The sequence below is a fragment of the Melospiza georgiana genome, chromosome 7 (assembly GCF_028018845.1).
Source record: "Melospiza georgiana isolate bMelGeo1 chromosome 7, bMelGeo1.pri, whole genome shotgun sequence".
NCBI lineage: Eukaryota > Metazoa > Chordata > Aves > Passeriformes > Passerellidae > Melospiza > Melospiza georgiana.
In genome coordinates, this window is record NC_080436.1 from 25,091,237 (window position 1) to 25,108,691 (window position 17,455).

The 17,455-nt window shown below is 62.0% G+C and overlaps 3 protein-coding genes across 8 annotated transcripts in view; 1 reads left to right on the forward strand and 2 right to left on the reverse strand.

Annotated features, from left to right (window-relative positions):
- Positions 1–296: 296 nt before the first annotated feature.
- Positions 297–4,884, forward strand: LOC131085621 (rac GTPase-activating protein 1-like). Its single transcript, XM_058028028.1, is given in 16 exon segments — positions 297–381; positions 506–708; positions 792–928; positions 1,110–1,188; positions 1,376–1,429; positions 2,035–2,112; positions 2,469–2,589; positions 2,844–3,004; positions 3,216–3,377; positions 3,525–3,620; positions 3,692–3,893; positions 3,970–4,075; positions 4,223–4,355; positions 4,430–4,620; positions 4,622–4,759; positions 4,833–4,884. Coding segments are annotated over 16 exon segments (1,998 nt in total).
- Positions 4,885–5,791: 907 nt separating this feature from the next.
- On the reverse strand, positions 5,792–10,559 carry GMPPA (GDP-mannose pyrophosphorylase A). Its single transcript, XM_058028030.1, has 12 exons — positions 10,449–10,559; positions 10,283–10,380; positions 10,093–10,196; positions 9,515–9,707; positions 9,294–9,353; positions 9,022–9,152; positions 8,163–8,297; positions 7,894–7,991; positions 7,713–7,759; positions 7,523–7,615; positions 7,263–7,431; positions 5,792–7,174 (listed from the first exon to the last, which is right to left on the reverse strand). The coding sequence occupies exons 1-12, from the start codon at positions 10,489–10,491 to the stop codon at positions 7,074–7,076; spliced, it is 1,272 nt and encodes a 423-aa protein (XP_057884013.1). The 5' UTR covers positions 10,492–10,559; the 3' UTR covers positions 5,792–7,073.
- A 1,446-nt stretch (positions 10,560–12,005) lies between these two features.
- SPEG (striated muscle enriched protein kinase) overlaps positions 12,006–17,455 on the reverse strand; it is a 32,299-nt gene continuing 26,849 nt past the window's right edge. For all 6 annotated transcript variants that reach the window (XM_058028024.1, XM_058028026.1, XM_058028023.1 and 3 more), the window contains 11 exons: positions 17,276–17,428; positions 17,086–17,202; positions 16,839–17,006; positions 16,462–16,584; positions 16,110–16,274; positions 15,255–15,927; positions 14,928–15,167; positions 14,632–14,855; positions 14,110–14,185; positions 13,705–13,854; positions 12,006–13,465 (listed from right to left, as the gene is read on the reverse strand). In XM_058028024.1, coding sequence (XP_057884007.1) covers positions 13,258–13,465; positions 13,705–13,854; positions 14,110–14,185; positions 14,632–14,855; positions 14,928–15,167; positions 15,255–15,927; positions 16,110–16,274; positions 16,462–16,584; positions 16,839–17,006; positions 17,086–17,202; positions 17,276–17,428 — 2,297 coding nt within the window. In that variant the 3' untranslated portion in view covers positions 12,006–13,257. The remainder of the gene's footprint in view (positions 13,466–13,704; positions 13,855–14,109; positions 14,186–14,631; positions 14,856–14,927; positions 15,168–15,254; positions 15,928–16,109; positions 16,275–16,461; positions 16,585–16,838; positions 17,007–17,085; positions 17,203–17,275; positions 17,429–17,455) is intronic.

The following is a 17,455-nucleotide window of genomic DNA, read 5'->3' on the forward strand; positions in this document are numbered from 1 at the left end:
CAGTGCTGCCTCCACACCCCGGGGCATCCCCCGCCTTGGGATCCCGGGAATGCTGTCCCGGGCCGGTGGGTGGGAGCCCCGTGGCGGCGGGAGGCGGAGGCGGGGCCGGGACGGGCTCCACCCCGGCCCCCGGCCCACATAGGCCGGCCGGGAGGGCCCCTCGCCCCCTCGCCTGCGCCGTGCCGAGGCCCCACGGGGTATCCCGGCGGAAAGCGTGGGGCAGGAGCTGCAGCTGGAGACGTGCAAAGGGGGTGCCGGCTGCGGGGCCCCGATCCCGTCCCATCCCGGGCGGCGGGATGCTGCGGCAGCGTTGCGGGCAGCTCCTGGCCCGGCTGGAGCACGGGCTGCAGCTCCTGGAGCTCGGTGGCAGCGTGGAGGAAGGTGGGTGTGTGTAACCCTTCGGCCCGGGGCACACCGGCACCCTCTTCTCTGCCGCCGGGGCGGTCTGGGGAAGCTGGGGGCTGGCCCCCCGTCCCGAGTGACCACCCGCCGCTGTTGTGCCCAGACTGCATCCGGATCGCTCGGTGCTTTGAGGCGACACGCCAGAGATGCTGCCGGCTGGAGCAGGACGGGCGCCGTGCCCGCGAGCAGCTGGCCCGTGTGGAGGCCGAGCGGGCAGCGCTGGAGGTGAAGCTCAAGCACGCCCGAAACCAGGTGGAGGTGGAGATGAAGAAGCGGCACCGGGCAGAAGCTGAGCTGGAGAAGCAGGTCGGGGGCTGGCCGCAGGGGAACCCTGCGGGGTTGGCTGCGGGGCCCTCAGCCTGCTCACCACCACCCCGTTTCACTTGCAGGAGCGAAAACTTCAGCTGGTCCTCGAGCTGCTGATGCGGGAACCATGGGGCAGCGAGGCACTGAGCAGGGAGCAGTGTTCTGTTCTCAGTGCCCTGGCTGGCCGGCACCTTGGGGCAGCCTTGGCACCCGGCAGGAGGTGAGCAGGTCCTCACCCCAAGCCCTCGGGCAGCCCTGGGGTCGGCTGTGCCCCTCTCCCCCTCATCCCTGCTGGGCTTGAGGGGCTGGCTGGGCAAGGAAGTGCCTGGGCTCTGCAGAGGCATCAGCTGTGGGCTCCCAGCAGTGAGGGGGGAATTGCTCCAGCTGAACTCACTCTGCAGGTCATCTGCAGTGGACGAGTCGTGCCAGTCCCTCCTGTCCCACTCGGATATCAGCTATGACCGCACTGAGGATGATGTGGTAAGAAGTGTTTGGCTGTCAGTCTCAGGGCTTACCCCAATAGTGAGGGGGTCCTTTTGCCCCACTTCTGCAGTGGCACAGCTCCTTTGTATATCCATGGTTAGGGGTGGGCTGCTGTCGGAGCTGGAGATGAATGCTGGGGATGCCCCTGGCCTGATGCAGCCCCAGACTCACTGCTGCCTTTCAGGATGTTGATATGACACTGGTGCGGACCCTGAAGCGCAAAGCTCCGGACAGGCAGGTATGAGGAAATGCTGGGATGTGTTAGTTTTGGGGGCTGGTGTTGAGGTGGTATCTGTGCCTCTGTGTGGGTGAGGATCCCCCAGCTCTGATCACGCTCCCTCAATGTGCCCTTTGGGTCCCTCAGTGTGCATCCCAGGCTGGGGTGCTGGCCCTGTGCTGTGCAAGGTGAGGACACCCAGATACTCCTCTGTCCCAGTACAGGAGGCTGCAAGGAGTCTGGCAGGGAATTTAATTTATTGATGCTGTGCTGGGAGCATCGTCTCTCGGCAAACCTCCCACGATCAATAGAAACTCCATTACGCTCCACCGTCGCCCAGCTGGGCTCCTCAATAATTCATCACCATGTGCGGGCATCCCGCACCCCGCTCTGCTCACACCTCTGCATTGCAGGCCTGACCTGGCTTCCCCCAGCCCCAGGGCTGGCTCTCACCTGGTGGGGAAGCCTCAGTCCCCACCATGCCTGGTGTGGGGCAGGCAGTGCTTGGGGAGTAGCTGAGACTGGGACTTTTTGCTGGGCTGAGGCCACTTGGCTTGGGTGCTCTGGGGAGTATGTCAGGGAGGGGAGCATCTCGGCCTGCTCTTCACACTGTCTTCTGTTTCCAGCGTGTGTCCCTGGCCCCTCAGGTGGGCCCTGTGGTGATGGCAAAGCGGCACCGTTCTTCTGTGGTACCCCATAATGCCGTGAGTAGAGACCCCAGCGTGCCCTGGGCAGGGATGGGGTGCAGGGGCTTTCCCAGTGCCAGAAGGCAATGCTGCAGCCCTCAGCCCTGTGGATGCTGTGGGGACAGAGCTCAGCTGTCTCCTCTGGGTGCCTGTGTCCTTCAGCCTGTATCACCTTGGTCCCAGTGGGGACAACATCCCTGGCTATGCTGGACCACTGTCCTGAAGCCTGCATATCCCCCTGTTCCCATGGTGGCAGCATCCCTGGCTATGCAGGAGCACAGGGATGGGGATCAGGTGGACCAGTGATCATGTGGGAGATGTTGGAGAGCTGTGGGGCTGCAGTCACATGTCTTATTGGTGTCCCATTCTGGCAGGTGTGTGTCCCCTCTATGCCCCCTCCTGCTGAGGTCCCAGGCCCTGCTGACAACCTCCTGCCTGCTGTTCTGGTGCCTCAACGCCGCTCTCGCCAGGGACATCGTGTCTCTGCACATGCAGGTCACAGGAAGGGCTGAGGAGGGGTTTGATGGGTGGTATGGGACCAGCCTCAAGGTGCTGCTGTCACAGGAGAGGGAGGGGATCTGTTGGGGATGCTTGTCCCCACCGTGGAGGTACTGGGGCCCTCTGGACATGCCAGATGCCACTGTCTCGGGCAGAGATTCCCTGGGAGGTGGGAAGCCTCCTCACATCCTAGCTGGTAGATGGAGTGGCTTGTCTTTCAGGTGTCCCCCCACAGCCTCCTCCCTCTGCAGAGCTGACCACAGTTTGGGGCACCAGTGAAGATCCGGTTTCCCGTGCTGCGGGGCAGGAGAGCCACACTGAGGGCAGCTCAGTGGGACAGCCAGCACCAGCCCCCTTCCCCTCACCCCCACGGAGTCTCCCAGCAGTCCAGCACAAGTTCACCTCCAAAACGGTGCGTGACCCAGCCTCTCTCTCCTCTGGGGAGGTGGGCAGGGGGGACAGTTATGAGGTGGGAGGGCAAAGCTGTCCTACATTCCCCAACCCCTTAGCTCCACCTGCCAGGGGAATGGATGGAGACAGTGGGACCTGGCTGGGGGAAGTTAAAGGAGTGTTACTGGGTATCTGCAAGAAGGGGAGCCCCTGATCCTGTTCCCCCTCTCCAGGTGATCCGCCCTGAGCCGTGTGGTGTCTGTGGTTCCCGCATCCGCTTTGGGAAGACTGCCATCAAGTGCTGCCAGTGCCAGCTGCTGCTGCACACCAAGTGTCGGGAGCAGTGCCCCAGCCTCTGCACGCCCAGGCCTCAGCACCACGCCTGGCCCCAGGAGGTGAGGGGGCATCACACCAGTGCTTGGGGGCCTCTCCACATCCTTATGAGGCTTCAGGACTACTGGCCCTAGGATGCTGAGCCTCTGCCCACCGTGGCTGCAGGCCTGGCTGGTGGGCACAGCGCAGGTTGGCATTGTTCTCCCCAGGGTGTGCTGGCTGACTTCGCGCCCTCCACGCCGCCCCTGGTGCCCACGTTGGTGGTGCAGTGTGTGACCGAGGTGGAGAAACGAGGCTTGACAGAGGTAGGGGCCGGGATGGTGAAGGTGGCAGTGCTGTGGTTCCCAGGGGCTGAGCCCTTCTCCCTGTGCCCCAGACAGGGCTGTACCGGGTGCCAGGCGCCGAGCAGCTGGTGCGGGAGTGGAAGCAGAAGCTGCTGCGGGCCGGGGGAGCGCTGCCTGCCCTCGGCACTGTGACTGACATCCACGTGGTGTGCGGGGTGCTTAAGGACTTTCTGCGGGGACTCAAGGAACCGCTGGTCACCTTCAGCCTCCGCCCTGCCTTCCTGAAGGCCGCTGGTGAGCAGGGGTCCCAAGGTGAGGGAGGGGAAAGGGACTGCTTCTCCCCTGACACTGCTCCCTGGCGCCGCCACAGACATCCCGGATGATGCTGCCAGTGACACAGCCCTGCGCCATGTGGTGAGCAAGCTGCCCCCTGCCAACAGGGATACCCTGGCCTTCCTCATGCTGCACCTGCTCAGGTGAGTGTCTCATCCAGGCACAGGTCTCTCCTCATCTCCCCATCTCTCTGCCCCTCACCCAGGCTTTGTGCCTTAGAGCAGGGAAGCTGTGGATGAGGAGCCCCTGAGCTGGGCAGCATGCACACACCCTCTGTTCCCCCATTGTAGGGTGTCCCACAGCCCTGACTGCAAGATGGATGTGCTCAACCTGTCCCGTGTGTTTGGCCCTACACTGGTGGGATACAGCTCAGCCAACCCCACGCCACACGCCATCATGGAGGACACGCCTCGGCAGTGCAAGGTGAGGGGGCCCTGAGGTGTGGGGTGCACCCTGGGCACTGCCAGTGTCCCCATCCTACACCTCTCTCTGCCCAGGTGGTGGCTCGACTCCTTTCACTGCCACCCAGCTTCTGGAGAGGCTTTGTGGAGACAGAGCAGGAGAACCTGGTGCCAGTGGCAGTCCTGGGAGGTAGTGAACGTGGTGAGCACAGGAGCTCCAGCCCCCACCCATCATGGCCTTCGGCTTCCTTGAAAGGTGTCGGTGTCCATGGCTGGGGTGAGATAGCTGTCCCCAATCTGTCCTGCAGGACCCTTCTTCCAGCCCATTGGCTCTCCGGAGCGCAGGTCAGACCAGCTGAGCCCAGCTGGCACCTGCTGCCTCCCCAGCACCCTGAGGAGCTGCGTGGGCAAGGCCAGCCGGCCCCCGTGAGTGCTGTCGGGCGTGGGTGGGGCCCAGGGGAGCTCGCTTTGTACCCCTGACTCATCTCTCCCCACGCAGGCAGGGGCCAACCCCGAGGAAGGTGGGCCGGTTCTTCCCTTCTCTTGTGTAGCCTGCAGCAGTGGCTCCCTCGGGACACGGAGCTGGCACTGGAGGAGGAGCAAACGCTGCAGGACCAGACAGCTGCCTGTGGGGTGACAGTGCCGGGCTCAATGCTCTGCTTCCCTGGGGACTGGGGAGCAGAGCTGGCTCTGTCCAGCTGTGGTGGCAGGGACACTACACTAGTGCTTGTACTTTGAATCAGGTTTGTATTAAATGTTTGCAGCAAAACACACCTGGCTGTGGCTGCTGTCTGTCCTGCCCTGCTGCTGCAGGGTTGGGCTCACTGGAGCCTGGCTGTGCAGCAGACAGGAGCTGAGCAATGCTCCACAGAACCCGTGCTTTGGGAGGGCAGGCAGAGCCCCCTCCCACCCTGCTGAAGCCCGATTCTCCTGCTCTGGAGCCCTGGATGTGGGAGGCCCCTCTTGGAGCCCAGATTACTTGGCCTCAAGTAATTGGAGCTGCTGCCGCTCAGGGCAGGACAACCTTAAAGTGTTTCCAGACTTCCTGGCACCTCGGTGGAGGCCTCTTTAACTCCTTCCTCCCCTCCAGCTCAGGCAGTGCTACAGCTGCACAAAGCCCAAGCAGGGCTGGGCTGCACAGCTCCTTCCCTCCAAGAGGGGGAAGCAGGATCGTGCTGTAACGGAGCCATGTCCCAGGCAGGGCTTGTCCCCCAGATAACTCTGCAGAAGGGGCAACCAGGCAGAGGGAGTTTAGGGAAAAGAGGCATTACACAACAGGCATAAGAAATGCCCCTGTGCCACATCAAGCAGCCAATAAACCTTTGTCCCTACTAGAAGCCAGACCAGATGGGGCACATGAGAGAAAATTCGTGTGCAATCCTGAAAGCAAGTACTTTGGCTCAGTTTTCTCCAGTGCAGGAGTGTACACCAGAGGGCAAGGAAATTAACACATCCAAGGCAGAGGCAAAACTGAAGGAGTTTAATGTGCTTAAAGCAAAGGAAACAGCTAATCCCTGCCCAGGACCACAGGAGAACTGGCACAGGAAGGCACAGGGCTAGGAGCAAGGATTTACTCCAAATCCATCAAACTGGGATGGTACTGGATGGATGGAGAATACCTAATATAGTGCCTTGCTGAAAATGAGAGGCATGAAGATGGGGCCCTTGGTGGAGTGCAGGGCTTTAGCACAGAGTTCAAAACCAGGGAGGTAAAAGGACAAAGGGCAGCATTGGTTACTGTAGACAATCTATGCCAGGCTCAGGAGGAAACTGCCTTCCATAAAATCAGGTTTTTGAGGCAAGGTGAGTGCTAAATCTGTGCCACTTGCTCACATGTAAGTTGATTGCTCTGGTGCCCAGAGGATGTGGCTGGTGACAAGGGGAGATATGCAGTGAGCCCCCCCAAGCTCCAGCCATGCTGGTGTGAAGGAGGCTGTTAGCCCACCAGGGTAGCAGGGGCTTGCTGCCCTCACTCTGAGCCCTGCCTAGGCAGCAGGCACAGGTCTCAGCCTGACAAGAGCAGGCTTGGTAGGGCTGGCAGCTCTCCTGGCACGCACTGAGCCCAGGGGGCAGAGGTGGTACTGGGGGAAGGGGGTGTTCTTGCAGCTCCCCCCAGGGCCAGCAGGCCCCCAGTCCGACCCAGCCCTCATGTGTGTGTGCCAGTGCCCTTAGGACAGCCTGGCACTGCTGTTTTCCCAGCAACAGGCAGGAGCCCAGCTCAGGCTGTTGCAATCATGCTGAAATCGTGAGCCTCAATCTGTTCCTGTGGGGTGAGCTGCCTACACATGACAGGCACATTCAAAGCTCCCAGGTCTTAGAGATGGGCCAAGACCTTCCAGGGAGTTGCAGACAGCAAATAGTGCAGGGATAGCCTGGTGAGGAGTGGCAAGGTGGTGCTGGTAGTGCCCTTTGGTGGAGAAATACACAAAGTTGGACCCAAGACACTGCAGGCAGCAAGTGCTCCCTGCATAACACACACAGGCTTGTACCAGGGCAACGTACTGTCCCTAGAGCCTTCACCCTGGCCCAGGGCTGGTCCCTGGGCTGCAAGAGAAGCAGCATGCAAGGCTGATGCTCATCAGCTTTAATGTCTGTCTGGAGCAGTAGTCAGGCACTTGCAGGGCTCCTGGCCTGCACCTACCCCTCTGGGGGTGCTGAGAACCTCCCAGGATGTGAGGCCTCAGTGCAGGCTCTTGTTGTGGGGCACAGCAGGGAGTAGGGGGCTGGTGCTGCCCATGACTCACAGGATAATCTGGTTTTTGTAGCTTCGGCTCAGCTCCTTGTGAGGAAGGACAATGGAGTTGAGAATTACGACCTCAGCCGGGATGGTGACACTGCAGCCTGGGAGGGGAAGGCAAAGGCTTTAGCTGGAGGGGAGCAGCTGCCTCGGTGAGCAGGCCTGGGGTGATTCCACACAGCAGCAACATACCCAGGATTGTGATGGACGGTGTGAGGCGCCCGTCCCGGAACAGGGTCTCGCTGTCGATCTTGGCATAGGGATCGTTGGGGTTGGGGTCGCTGGGCGTCCCCTCCACCCGCGCCCAGCGCCCAATCGTGCTGTCCCAGCCCACAATGGTATTCAGGACACAGGTGTGGTCCTGGGGTGAAGGAGAGGGGAATGCAGGGTGCTGCTGGCTCCCTGCACGGGGTGGGGGTCAGCACCGACTCCCTCAGGCAAACCCCACTTACATGGAGCGAGGCGCCGTGCAGGACGATGGACTCTCGCACGCGCACCCCGGCGCCCACCGTCACACCCTCCCCTATGGAGACGTTGGGGCCCAGCTGTGAGGGCAGAGGCAGGTGATGAGGACAAGCACAGTGATGCCCTTGGCACCCCTGAGCCTGTCCCAGCCCCAGGGTCCCCCCAGCCTGCACTCACCACTGCAGTGCTGTCGATGGAGGCTGTCGGGTGGATGTACACGTTCCCTGCAACACAAGGCAGTGGATTCAGGGGAGGCAGCCCACAGGAGCCCCTGCCTCTCAGATAAAGGGAGGTCCCACTCGTGGGTCCCACTGCCTCCCCAGGCAGCCCCAAAAGTGTTAGTGTGTGAGAATGGTACCTCGGATGACAGGGCCTCCAGGTTTGTTCTGGGCCAGTCTCTCTGGGTGGCTTTTGCTGTACTGGTTCAGGTAAAGGCGGCTGGCATAGATAGCAGAGCTGGAGGAGGAAAAGCAGAAGCTTGTTATTGTCACTCTGGTGCTACCAGGGCAGAGGAGGATCCAAAATCAGCACCGCCCACCCGCCCCCACGGCTCTGCCTGAGCACCCTGCACTCCCAGCCCTGGTACAGATCACTCAATGCTCCTGCTACAGCAGCTCCAGCACTTACCCAGCTGACTTGATCTGGCTCCAGAAGCCATCAGTTTTGTAGACATAGAGTTTGCCACTCCCAGCCAGGGCAGTGAAAACGTCCTGCTCTAGTCGGATCACTTCTGCACGCTGCCAGCCATTGGAATTTTCCTCTCTGGAAGCAAAAGCCATGTTAGACACTCACCCCAGCCATGGCCTCACCCAAGGACCCCAGCAGACCTACCCTCCCCAAATTCAGGGACTCTGACAATCCCAGATTCCCACCTAGCCACGTGCTTCTTCTCGAAAGTGGGGAGAAGGCCGGCTGCCAGGCTGGGTTGGGACAGCCCCAGAGCAGCAGAGGGACAGCCAAAATAAGCTCTGAGCCAGAAGCTGATGGTGCAAGAGCCCCACCTAATCCAGGTGGGTGTATGATCCTGTCCCCAGTCCAGAGCCTGCACAGCTGGATTTTAACTTGGGTGGTGGCAGAGGGGTGAGGTGACAGGCTGGCTGGTGCAAAGAGCTGGAGAGGGGAGGAGAGCATTCCCAGGTGAAAGGATTGCTCAGCCTCTAGTCTAGAGCTGAATGAGAATGGGGTGGGAAGAGACAAAGGGAGAGGGAAAGTCTCAAGCTGACCAGGAGCAGAGCAGAGGAAACAGCAGCCTAGAGAAGGGAGGGAAAGCATGCATTACCACTAGGATCAATCCAGCCCAGAGAGCAGCGAGTGCAGACACAGAGGGAGACTTACCCAAGGTAAGGACAGCTGGTGCAGGACCAGGAAACAAGTGAGTGATGGCAGAGGAGGAGAAAAGATAGAGAAAGTATGGAGGATGAGCGTGCTGCTGCAGCCCCAGGAAGCAGGGGGGTGGGAGGGACACAGAGCAGGGTGAGGCACTCACAGTGCTAGCTCCTGTTGGTTCCTCTGGAAGACTTCACCAATGTGCTGGAAGATTGCAGGTGTGAAGAGGTAGATGCCACAGTTAATAATCTCACTGACAAACGTGCTGGGCTTCTCCACATAGTGCTGAACCTGGAGGGGAGGGAAGAGACATGAATCCCAGGGTGCAGCCCCTCCATCTGGCACCACACCCTCTGTGGCACCACAGACCCACACAGGTGACACAGCACCTGCCACCCACACTGAGCTCCACTCCCCAAGGCCCTCCAGTACCTCCTGTGTGCTTGCATTTGCCACAATACAGCCATAATTCAGTGCCTGTGTCCTGTTGGCCTAGGAAACAAGGACAGTGTTAGCAGTGGTGGAGCAGGAGGCACAGGGAGGCAGAGCAGATGAAACCCAGAGCTCTGGGACCCACCCACCACAGGAGCTGCTGGCTTCTAAGCCCACGGCAGAGCACTGCAGCTCTTCTGCTCCCCAGCACTGCCACTCACTGTGGTACCCAGAATGACAAAGCTGTGCATGTCCCCATGCTGCTGCCGAAACTCCAGCATCTCCTGTAAGGGGAACTCTGAGCACACGTCTGCGTTGAGGACAAAGAAGGCCTCAGCACCACCTGACAGGATCTGGTCTCTGAAGTGATAGATGCCACCACCTGTGCCCAGGGCTGCGTACTCCTGCAGATACCTACAAGCCAAGCAGGAAAAAGGGAGGGCTTAGGGAAGCAGGTGTCTAGTGGTACCAACCAGCAGCAGGGCTAGGAAGGATTGGAGAGACATAATCCTGCCATCCAGTGATGGGTTTCATGCAGGCATTGCACAGAAGGAGACTGTGGCAGCTTAGAGCTGTGCTAGAGAGGCATCTCTGGAGCAGGAACCATTCAGGGCAGGGAGCAAGGCAAAGGTGGTGGAACTAATGGGGGAGTCAGGCTGTGCTCATCCACGGTGGGACAGAGCCCACCTGACCAATGCCAAAGCGCTGACTGGGGGCTGCCAGGCTGGGGCAAGCAGGTGAGGGCTGAGCCAGGCTGTGCCACCGTGGGTGCCCCAGGGGTGAGAGAGCTCCTGCCCACCTGATGGGAACCTTGAACTCCTGCTGCGCCGATACGAGAAAGCGGCTGAGGGCCTCGTTGGGCTGGTAGAAGCCCATGAGCAGGATCTCCTTCATGCCGGGCACCTGGGGAGGGACGGAGGAAGGGATGAGAAAGGAAAGGAATAGCACTTCTCTCTTGGCTCTACAGTCCCAGCCCCCGAGTTCCGTACCTTGGCGCAGGCCTCGATGTGGTGCTGCACCATGGGCACTCCGGCCACGGGGAACAGCGGCTTGGGCACCTCGAAGGACAGCGGCCGGAACCGGGTCCCTGCGGAGCACAGCGGGGTCGGCCGGGCACTGCGCCGGCGGGGCACCCCGCGGGCCCGGCGCACTTACCCTTCTGCGGGCCCCCGATGAGGATGACGGCCTTGAGCGGCATCGCGGCTCCGCTCCGCTCCGGCGGTTCCGCACGGAGCCCCAGCTCCGCCACCGAGCCCCGCAACCCGGCCCGGCCCGGCCCCGCCGCCACTTCCGCGCACGTGGCTGGGACACGTCAGCGCCGCGCCGGGCCCTGCGCCGCCGCCCGCCCGCCGCCAGGGGGCGGCCGCGCTCTCTGTGAGGCGCCGGGGCCTGCGGGGCGGCTGTGCCGGGCGGGGGCGGTGGTCAGTGAGGGGCCATGGTCAGTGTAGGGGCCATGGTCAGTGTGGGGGCCATGGTCAGTGAGGGGCCATGGTCAGTGTAGGGGCCATGGTCAGTGTAGGGGCCATGGTCAGTGTGGGGGTGATGGTCAGTGCTGGGGCGGTGGTCAGTGAGGGGCCATGGTCAGTGTGGGGATGATGGTCAGTGCTGGGGCGGTGGTCAGTGAGGGGCCATGGTCAGTGTGGGGGCCATGGTCAGTGTGGGGCCATGGTCAGTGTGGGGATGATGGTCAGTGTGGGGGCCATGGTCAGTGTGGGGATGATGGTCAGTGAGGGGCCATGGTCAGTGCGGGGGTGATGGCCAGTGTGGGGGCCATGGTCAGTGTGGGGATGATGGTCAGTGTGGGGGCCATGGTCAGTGTGGGGATGATGGTCAGTGCGAGGGCCATGGTCAGTGCGGGGGTGATGGTCAGTATGGGGGCCATGGTCAGTGAGGGGCCATGGTCAGTGTGAGGGGCCATGGTCAGTGCGGGGGTGATGGTCAGTATGGGGGCCATGGTCAGTGAGGGGCCATGGTCAGTGCGAGGGCCATGGTCAGTGCGGGGGTGATGGTCAGTGCGGGGGTGATGGTCAGTGTGGGGATGATGGTCAGTATGGGGATGATGGTCAGTGCGGGGCCATGGTCAGTGCGGGGGTGATGGTCAGTGTGGGGGCCATGGTCAGTGCGAGGGCCATGCTCAGTGCGGGGGCCATGCTCAGTGCGGGGTGCCACGATCCATTCGGGTGTGCGGGTAGCGGCTGTGGCCGTGTGCGGCTGTGCAGGGCAGCGTGAGGGTGCAGGGCAGGTGCTGCGGCTGTGTGTGTGCCCCAGCGCTTCGGCGCGCCCTGCGGGGACACCATGAGCTCTGACACGCCCTTGGACACAGGCGTGCGGCAGGCACAGGTGTGCAGCCACGTGTGTGTGTGTGTCGGGAGCGTGTGACTGCCCGCAGGCACCGGGCGGTACGCGTGTGCCCTGCCCGCCGAGGCCGGCACAGCACCGAGGGGCTGGGGGGGCAGCGGGCTGTAACCGGAGCGGTCCCTGCCGGCACGGCACGGCCTCTTATGGGTAGCGGATATTTATAGCCAGGCATCAGGTCCCTCAGCGGCACCTGCCGGGCCCGCAGCAGGAGCCCTGCCCTGCTGTCCCGCTGTCCCAGCCACCATCGGGCCCTTTGGCACTCCGTATTTTCACTCCATGACGTGAGGGCCATGTGAATCAGCCCCGTTGCGCTCGCCCCAGTGCTTCACAGCTTCTCTTTTTCACCAGGTTTCCAACATGGAAGTCCAGCCTCAATGGAATCCTTTCTGGACTCAGGTCCTTAGGTTTTGGGGCATGGACCCTCCCGAGATACCAGGGCCTGCACTTCACACTCATTCCCTCCCAGGAAGGCACTGAAACAGGAGGGGCTGCTCAGAGTCTTTATTGCTGCTCTGGCATGTTGCTTGCTCCAAACCATGGGGACGTTGGCAACTCCAGAGCCCAGCAGAGAGGAGGGGACAGGAATGGGGACTGGAATGAGCAGACGCCTTCTCCCCAAAATCAATAAATAAAGCCCTATCACTACAGCAGCATGAGGAAGGTGAGTGCCCAGCCGCTGTTCCTGTGCCCCTGCTCAGGGCACCCCACATCGTGCCACCGGCCAGGGAGGGCTGAGGAGAGGGCACAGGGCAGGGCAAAGCACCTTGGGGTCAGGTGAGGGGTCTGGGACAGGCGGGTGGGCTGGTACTGGGGTACAGGGCAAGGTCTGGAGCTGGGTGGGCAGAGCACGAGCAGCGTGGGCCTGAGCAGACACAGGAGATGTGCATGGCACCTGGGTGCCCCCCTGCAAAGAGGGGGGGCATGCCAGTCCCCCACCCTGGCATGGGGCACAGCCGACAGCCCCAGGGAAGGCACCGGCATCGGTCCTGGAGCCACAAACCCACTTGCCAGGACCAGGGCTGGGAGGAGCGGAAGGTGGGGGGCTGGCAGCCCCCCCTCCCAGCTGTAAGGACTGGGGCTGTGCTGGCTGGCAGGGGATTGTGAGCAAGCCCCTCTCTGCAGGAACCGCTGGAGCAACCTCAGTCTTCTGGTGCTGGTGTGCAAACCAGGGGGAGCACGAGGACTGGCACACCGTGGCCAGGGGCAGCTGCGGGCTGCAGTGTAAGGCACACGGCTGATGGGACCCATGTGGCCAGGGCTGGCTAGCAAACTGGCAGCTCTTCCCCTCCCACCCGGGGCTTCCCGTGCCTCTCTATCTGCATCCCATTCTTCCCCCGACCCTCTGCCACATTCTCTGTTCCTTGCAGCAAGGCTTCCCACCACCCTCCCACTGCCGGACCCCACTGCTGGTCTGGCTGCGGCAGCGCCTCCTCTTCATCAGCACTGCCAAAATGACGCCGCTGGCCACCATCACCCCTGACAGCAGCACGTGAGGTCCATGGACTCATCCTGGCGCGTCCCGGCTCCTCCTCAGCCGCCCCGTACTGCGGCCCATGGAATGTTCCTCTGGCTCCCCGGCCCCTGGTGGCCGCGGCCAAGGCAGCAGTTACTGTGGCCCTGGTGGCTGGCCGCCCTGGTAGGAGCGCAGTAAGACCTTGTGCTTTGTGACGGCTTCGCCGCGGCGCCTCTGGTGATCCACCAGGAATTCCTTGAGGCGGTTGGTGGTGAAAGTCAGGGTCTGGCGGCGCAGCTTCATCAGGTAGGCGTCCTGGAGCCAGGCATTGGCGAAGCAGTCCTTCACCGTGGGGCGGCTCCTGGGGCAGAGCCAGCTCTGCATCAGGGACTGCCAGGGGTGCCCTCTGCTGCTCCACCCCCCAAAGCCAGCCACCACCCTTGCCCTGCAAAACCCGGGGGTCCCAGCCCTCTCCAAGAGCAGTGATGGACTCCAGGCTCCCACTGAGGATGTCTGGAGGGGTCCCATGTGGCGGGGGCTGGCTCAGTCACACGCACAGTCCTGTGCCATGTGTCCTCCCTGGCTGGGCTGGGCACTCACCAGGGGTGGACAGTGAGGACCTTGCGGATGAAGAGGGCAGCAGTCTGCGAGACGTTGGGGTACAGCTTGAAGGCATCAAAGCGCCCTGCCAGGATGCGGTTCTCCGTCTCGATGGGGTCCAGTTCAAAGAATGGGGACCGCCCACTGAGCCTGTGGTGATGGAGGGGGTGATGGGCTGGGGGGACAGCGATGGGAGGGTACTTGCTCTCCCACTTCCCCCCCATCCCTGGTTTGAAAAGCCACAGCTACCCAGGGTGTCTTCATCTCCCCATGTCCAGCTGGGAAGGGTCTGCTGGATTACAGCATCCCTCAGCCCTCCATTAGCTTGGTGTCCTCTGTGGCACCGAGCCCTGGGTGGGGCTGATTACACTTCAAGGTTCTCATCCCCCTGACCATTTGTCTTACATGATGTAGGTGAGGACGCCAACACCCCAGACATCTGCTGCAGAGCCCACCGGGTCTCCCTTCACCACCTCTGGCGCTGTGGGCAGGGGAGCAGGTCTGTCATATACACAGAGACACCAGCCCCAGCATCCCAGCACACATAGCATCCACAGTATCCCCAGCACTTACAGAAGTCCCAGATCCCCAGGATCCCCAACACCCACAGCATTCCCAACACCCATACAGCCAAGCACCCCCAGCAGCCACAGCACTTCACTGCAGCACCCTGACAGAGCCCAGCCAGCCTCCAAGGATACCCCAACTGCCCCACAGCACCCAGATTCTCCCACTGACCCCAGCGATGCTAAAGAAATTCACAGACACACCCAGCACCCCAAAGGCCTCCCACCACCCCCAAGGACACAGTTCCTCCCCATTCCCAAGTCCCCCAGAGCACAGGCATACATGCACCCCTTTGGCAATAAGCATGCCCCAGTTCTGTCCCTGTCCTCCAGGCCACTACACCCGTGGTGCCCCACTCACACATGTACTCCAGAGTGCCAGCACGCCGCCCCAGCTGCCGCAGCACAAGTGGGTTGTAGGTCTGGGCACTGCCAAAGTCGATGATCTTGAGGGCGTTTGAGCCTGAGACGATGATGTTGTCTGGCTTGATGTCGAGGTGCACAATGCGGCGGCCGTGCAGGTACTCGAGGCCCTGCAGCAGCTGCAGTACGTAGCTCACCACGTCATCCTCCGAGTAGCGGAACCTGGAGGCAGGTGCCATCAGCAGGTAGCCCCATACCAGCCACTGTCCCCGGTGGCCCTGTGCCCCCCTGTACCTGTCCACAATGCTGTAGAGGATCTCCTTGCCAGCACAGTTCTCGCAGATGAGCACCAGGTAGCGGGGGGTGATGTACGCCTCGTGCAGGGCCATGATGCGCTCATGGTGCAGCGCCTTGAGGATCTCGTACTCCTGCAGCACGCTCTGCTTCCGCTCCGCCTCGTAGGGCACAATCTTGGCCATGAAGTGCTTCCCTGTGGCATTCTCCTTGCAGAGCCGGATCACCCCGAAACGGCCTCTGCGGCACAGGGCAGGATTCAGCATCCCTGGTGTGGGGTGCTGCAAGAACACCCCTGGCAGAGCATCTTGTCCTACCGCTACTCACCGTGCTTTCTCATCCAAGAAGGTGTATGGCTTCTGGGGGACACCCTGCCGCAGTGATGTGCTGTCTTTTGCCCCTGGGACCCCACTAGCAGCTGGGGGCTCCTTGGAGGGTGGGGGAGTGGTGGTGGGCTCCTGCACAGGGGGTGATGTGGGGGGCATGGAGATGAAGGAGGTTACCATGTAGGGAGGCATCTTCCGTGAAGGCGTGGTGTTGGGGGTGGGAGATGGCGTGGGGGCTGAGCTGGGCGTGGTTGACACTGGGGAAACGGCGGGGGTCTTGGAAGGAGACGGAGCCTGGGGCGGGGGGGAAGTGTCCGTGGGGGGTGCAGGGGAGCCCGGAGTGGGGGTGTCTGTATGGGGAGAGGCAGCAGTCCGAGGAGGGGTGAACATCAGCTCAGGAGGCACATAGACAGTGATGTTGGGTGGAAGCTCAAGATCTGGTGGCACTCCCTCTTCATGGGGGGCAGGAGGTGGAAGGACCCCTGTGGGGGCACCCTCCTGTTCTGCTGCAGCTGCCTTCTGTACCACTCCCTTGTGCTTGCGTGGCGGTGTGGTGGGAGGGGCCCCTGCAGCCACAGGCTCCACGTGCTTCTCGGGTGTCTGGGTTGACCGGCTGGAAGCCACCTTCTCAGGAATGGGGACAGCAACATCCTTGGCTGGGGCAGCTCCGGCATCTACAGGGAGCAAAGGGAGGTGTGAGCCAGGTGGGGGTAAGCTAGGAGTGGGCTGTAAGTGGCACCTCATTTCCCTGAGCCCTGAGGGGAAGATGCCATGGGACTCAAGGATCCCCAAAGCACCCCAGGGGCCACAGGCAGCCCCATAGCCACCCCACGCCCATGGGACAGGGCTTGCTCACCTGCTGCCTCAAGATGCACCTTTACTGAGGGGTTGCTGTAGGGTCCCTGCCCAGCCTTGTTGACACAGGCCACACGAAACTTGGCAGTGCTCCCTGGAGGCAGCTCAGTCACATTGAAGTAGCAGTCAGTGATACCAGTGCTGACAATCTTCCACTCGTGCTCCCCTGCCACAGCAGAAGTAAGGTTAGGGGAGGGCAGACCAGGGACAGGGGCAGCCCACTGTCCCCTGCCGTTGATTTGGCCAAGCCACAGGGGACAGCGAGGATATTGGGCACTTTTTTCCTAGGTGCCCCTCCGTGAGCCCATATTCCTGGCTGTGGCTCCCAGGGGATGGCAGGCAGCCCCACATACCTTCCAGTCTGCGCTCCAGTGTGTAGGTGCAGGGGGCTTTGCTCTCAGCAGGCTTCCAGAGCACCAGCACCGTGTTCTTGTACTTCTGGGGGATCTCCGGAGTGCCTGGCCGCCCAGGGAGCCCTGCAAGGGTACAGACAGGGTGGGCTGGCTGTCCAGCCAGGGGCAGAGCAGAGCTGCTGCAGTGAGAGGGCATAACAACACATGGGTTCAGAGATGTTGGAAACACTCATGTAAAACCAGCCTGTCCTGTTTCAAAAGCCCCAGTCTCTTGCACGCCCCAAGAGAGCAGTACTCTAGTGACCTGCACCAACTGATCCCCAGCCATGTGCCCGACTTGTGCCCTTCCTGTCTCCCGAGGACCTCAGCCTCCTTACGTGCCACAGCCAGCGTGCAGGAGCTGATGGCTGTGCCCAGGATGTTGGCAGCTGCACACTCGTACAGCCCTGCATCCTTCCTGGAGACCTTGGCGATGGTGAGCATCTGACGTCCGTCCTTGCAGGAGATGACGTTCAGCCCACTGTCGGGCTGCAGGGACCTCTTGTCTGTAGGGGGAGAAGAGGAGTGGGATGATACGGTGTCTGTCAGAGCCCACCCACCGAGGCAGTGCGGGCAGCGCCCCACCTTTCATCCAGAGGATCCGTGGGGTTGGGCTGCCAGCAGGAAGGCAGCAGAGGGTCAGCGCCTCGCCCTCCAGCAGCACCTGGTCCTTCAGCTTGATGTGGAAAATAGGGGGGAAATCTGGAAAGCAGAGTGGGGCGTTAGGCTGGGGTGGGGATACACACCCGCCATCCCGTCCTGGGGCTGCACCTACCCGATTCACTGGGTGTGTGTGGCCGGCCGGCGGCGAGTCCCTCCTCCCGCAGAAGGCTGGAGGGGATGCTGGGCTGTGAGGCCGTCTTCTCCTTCTTGCCCCGGGAGAGCCCCCAGCGCTCCCAGCGGGACCTCTTCTGAGTGTCACCCCCACCTGTGGGCGCCCAGGGCAGGTGAGAGC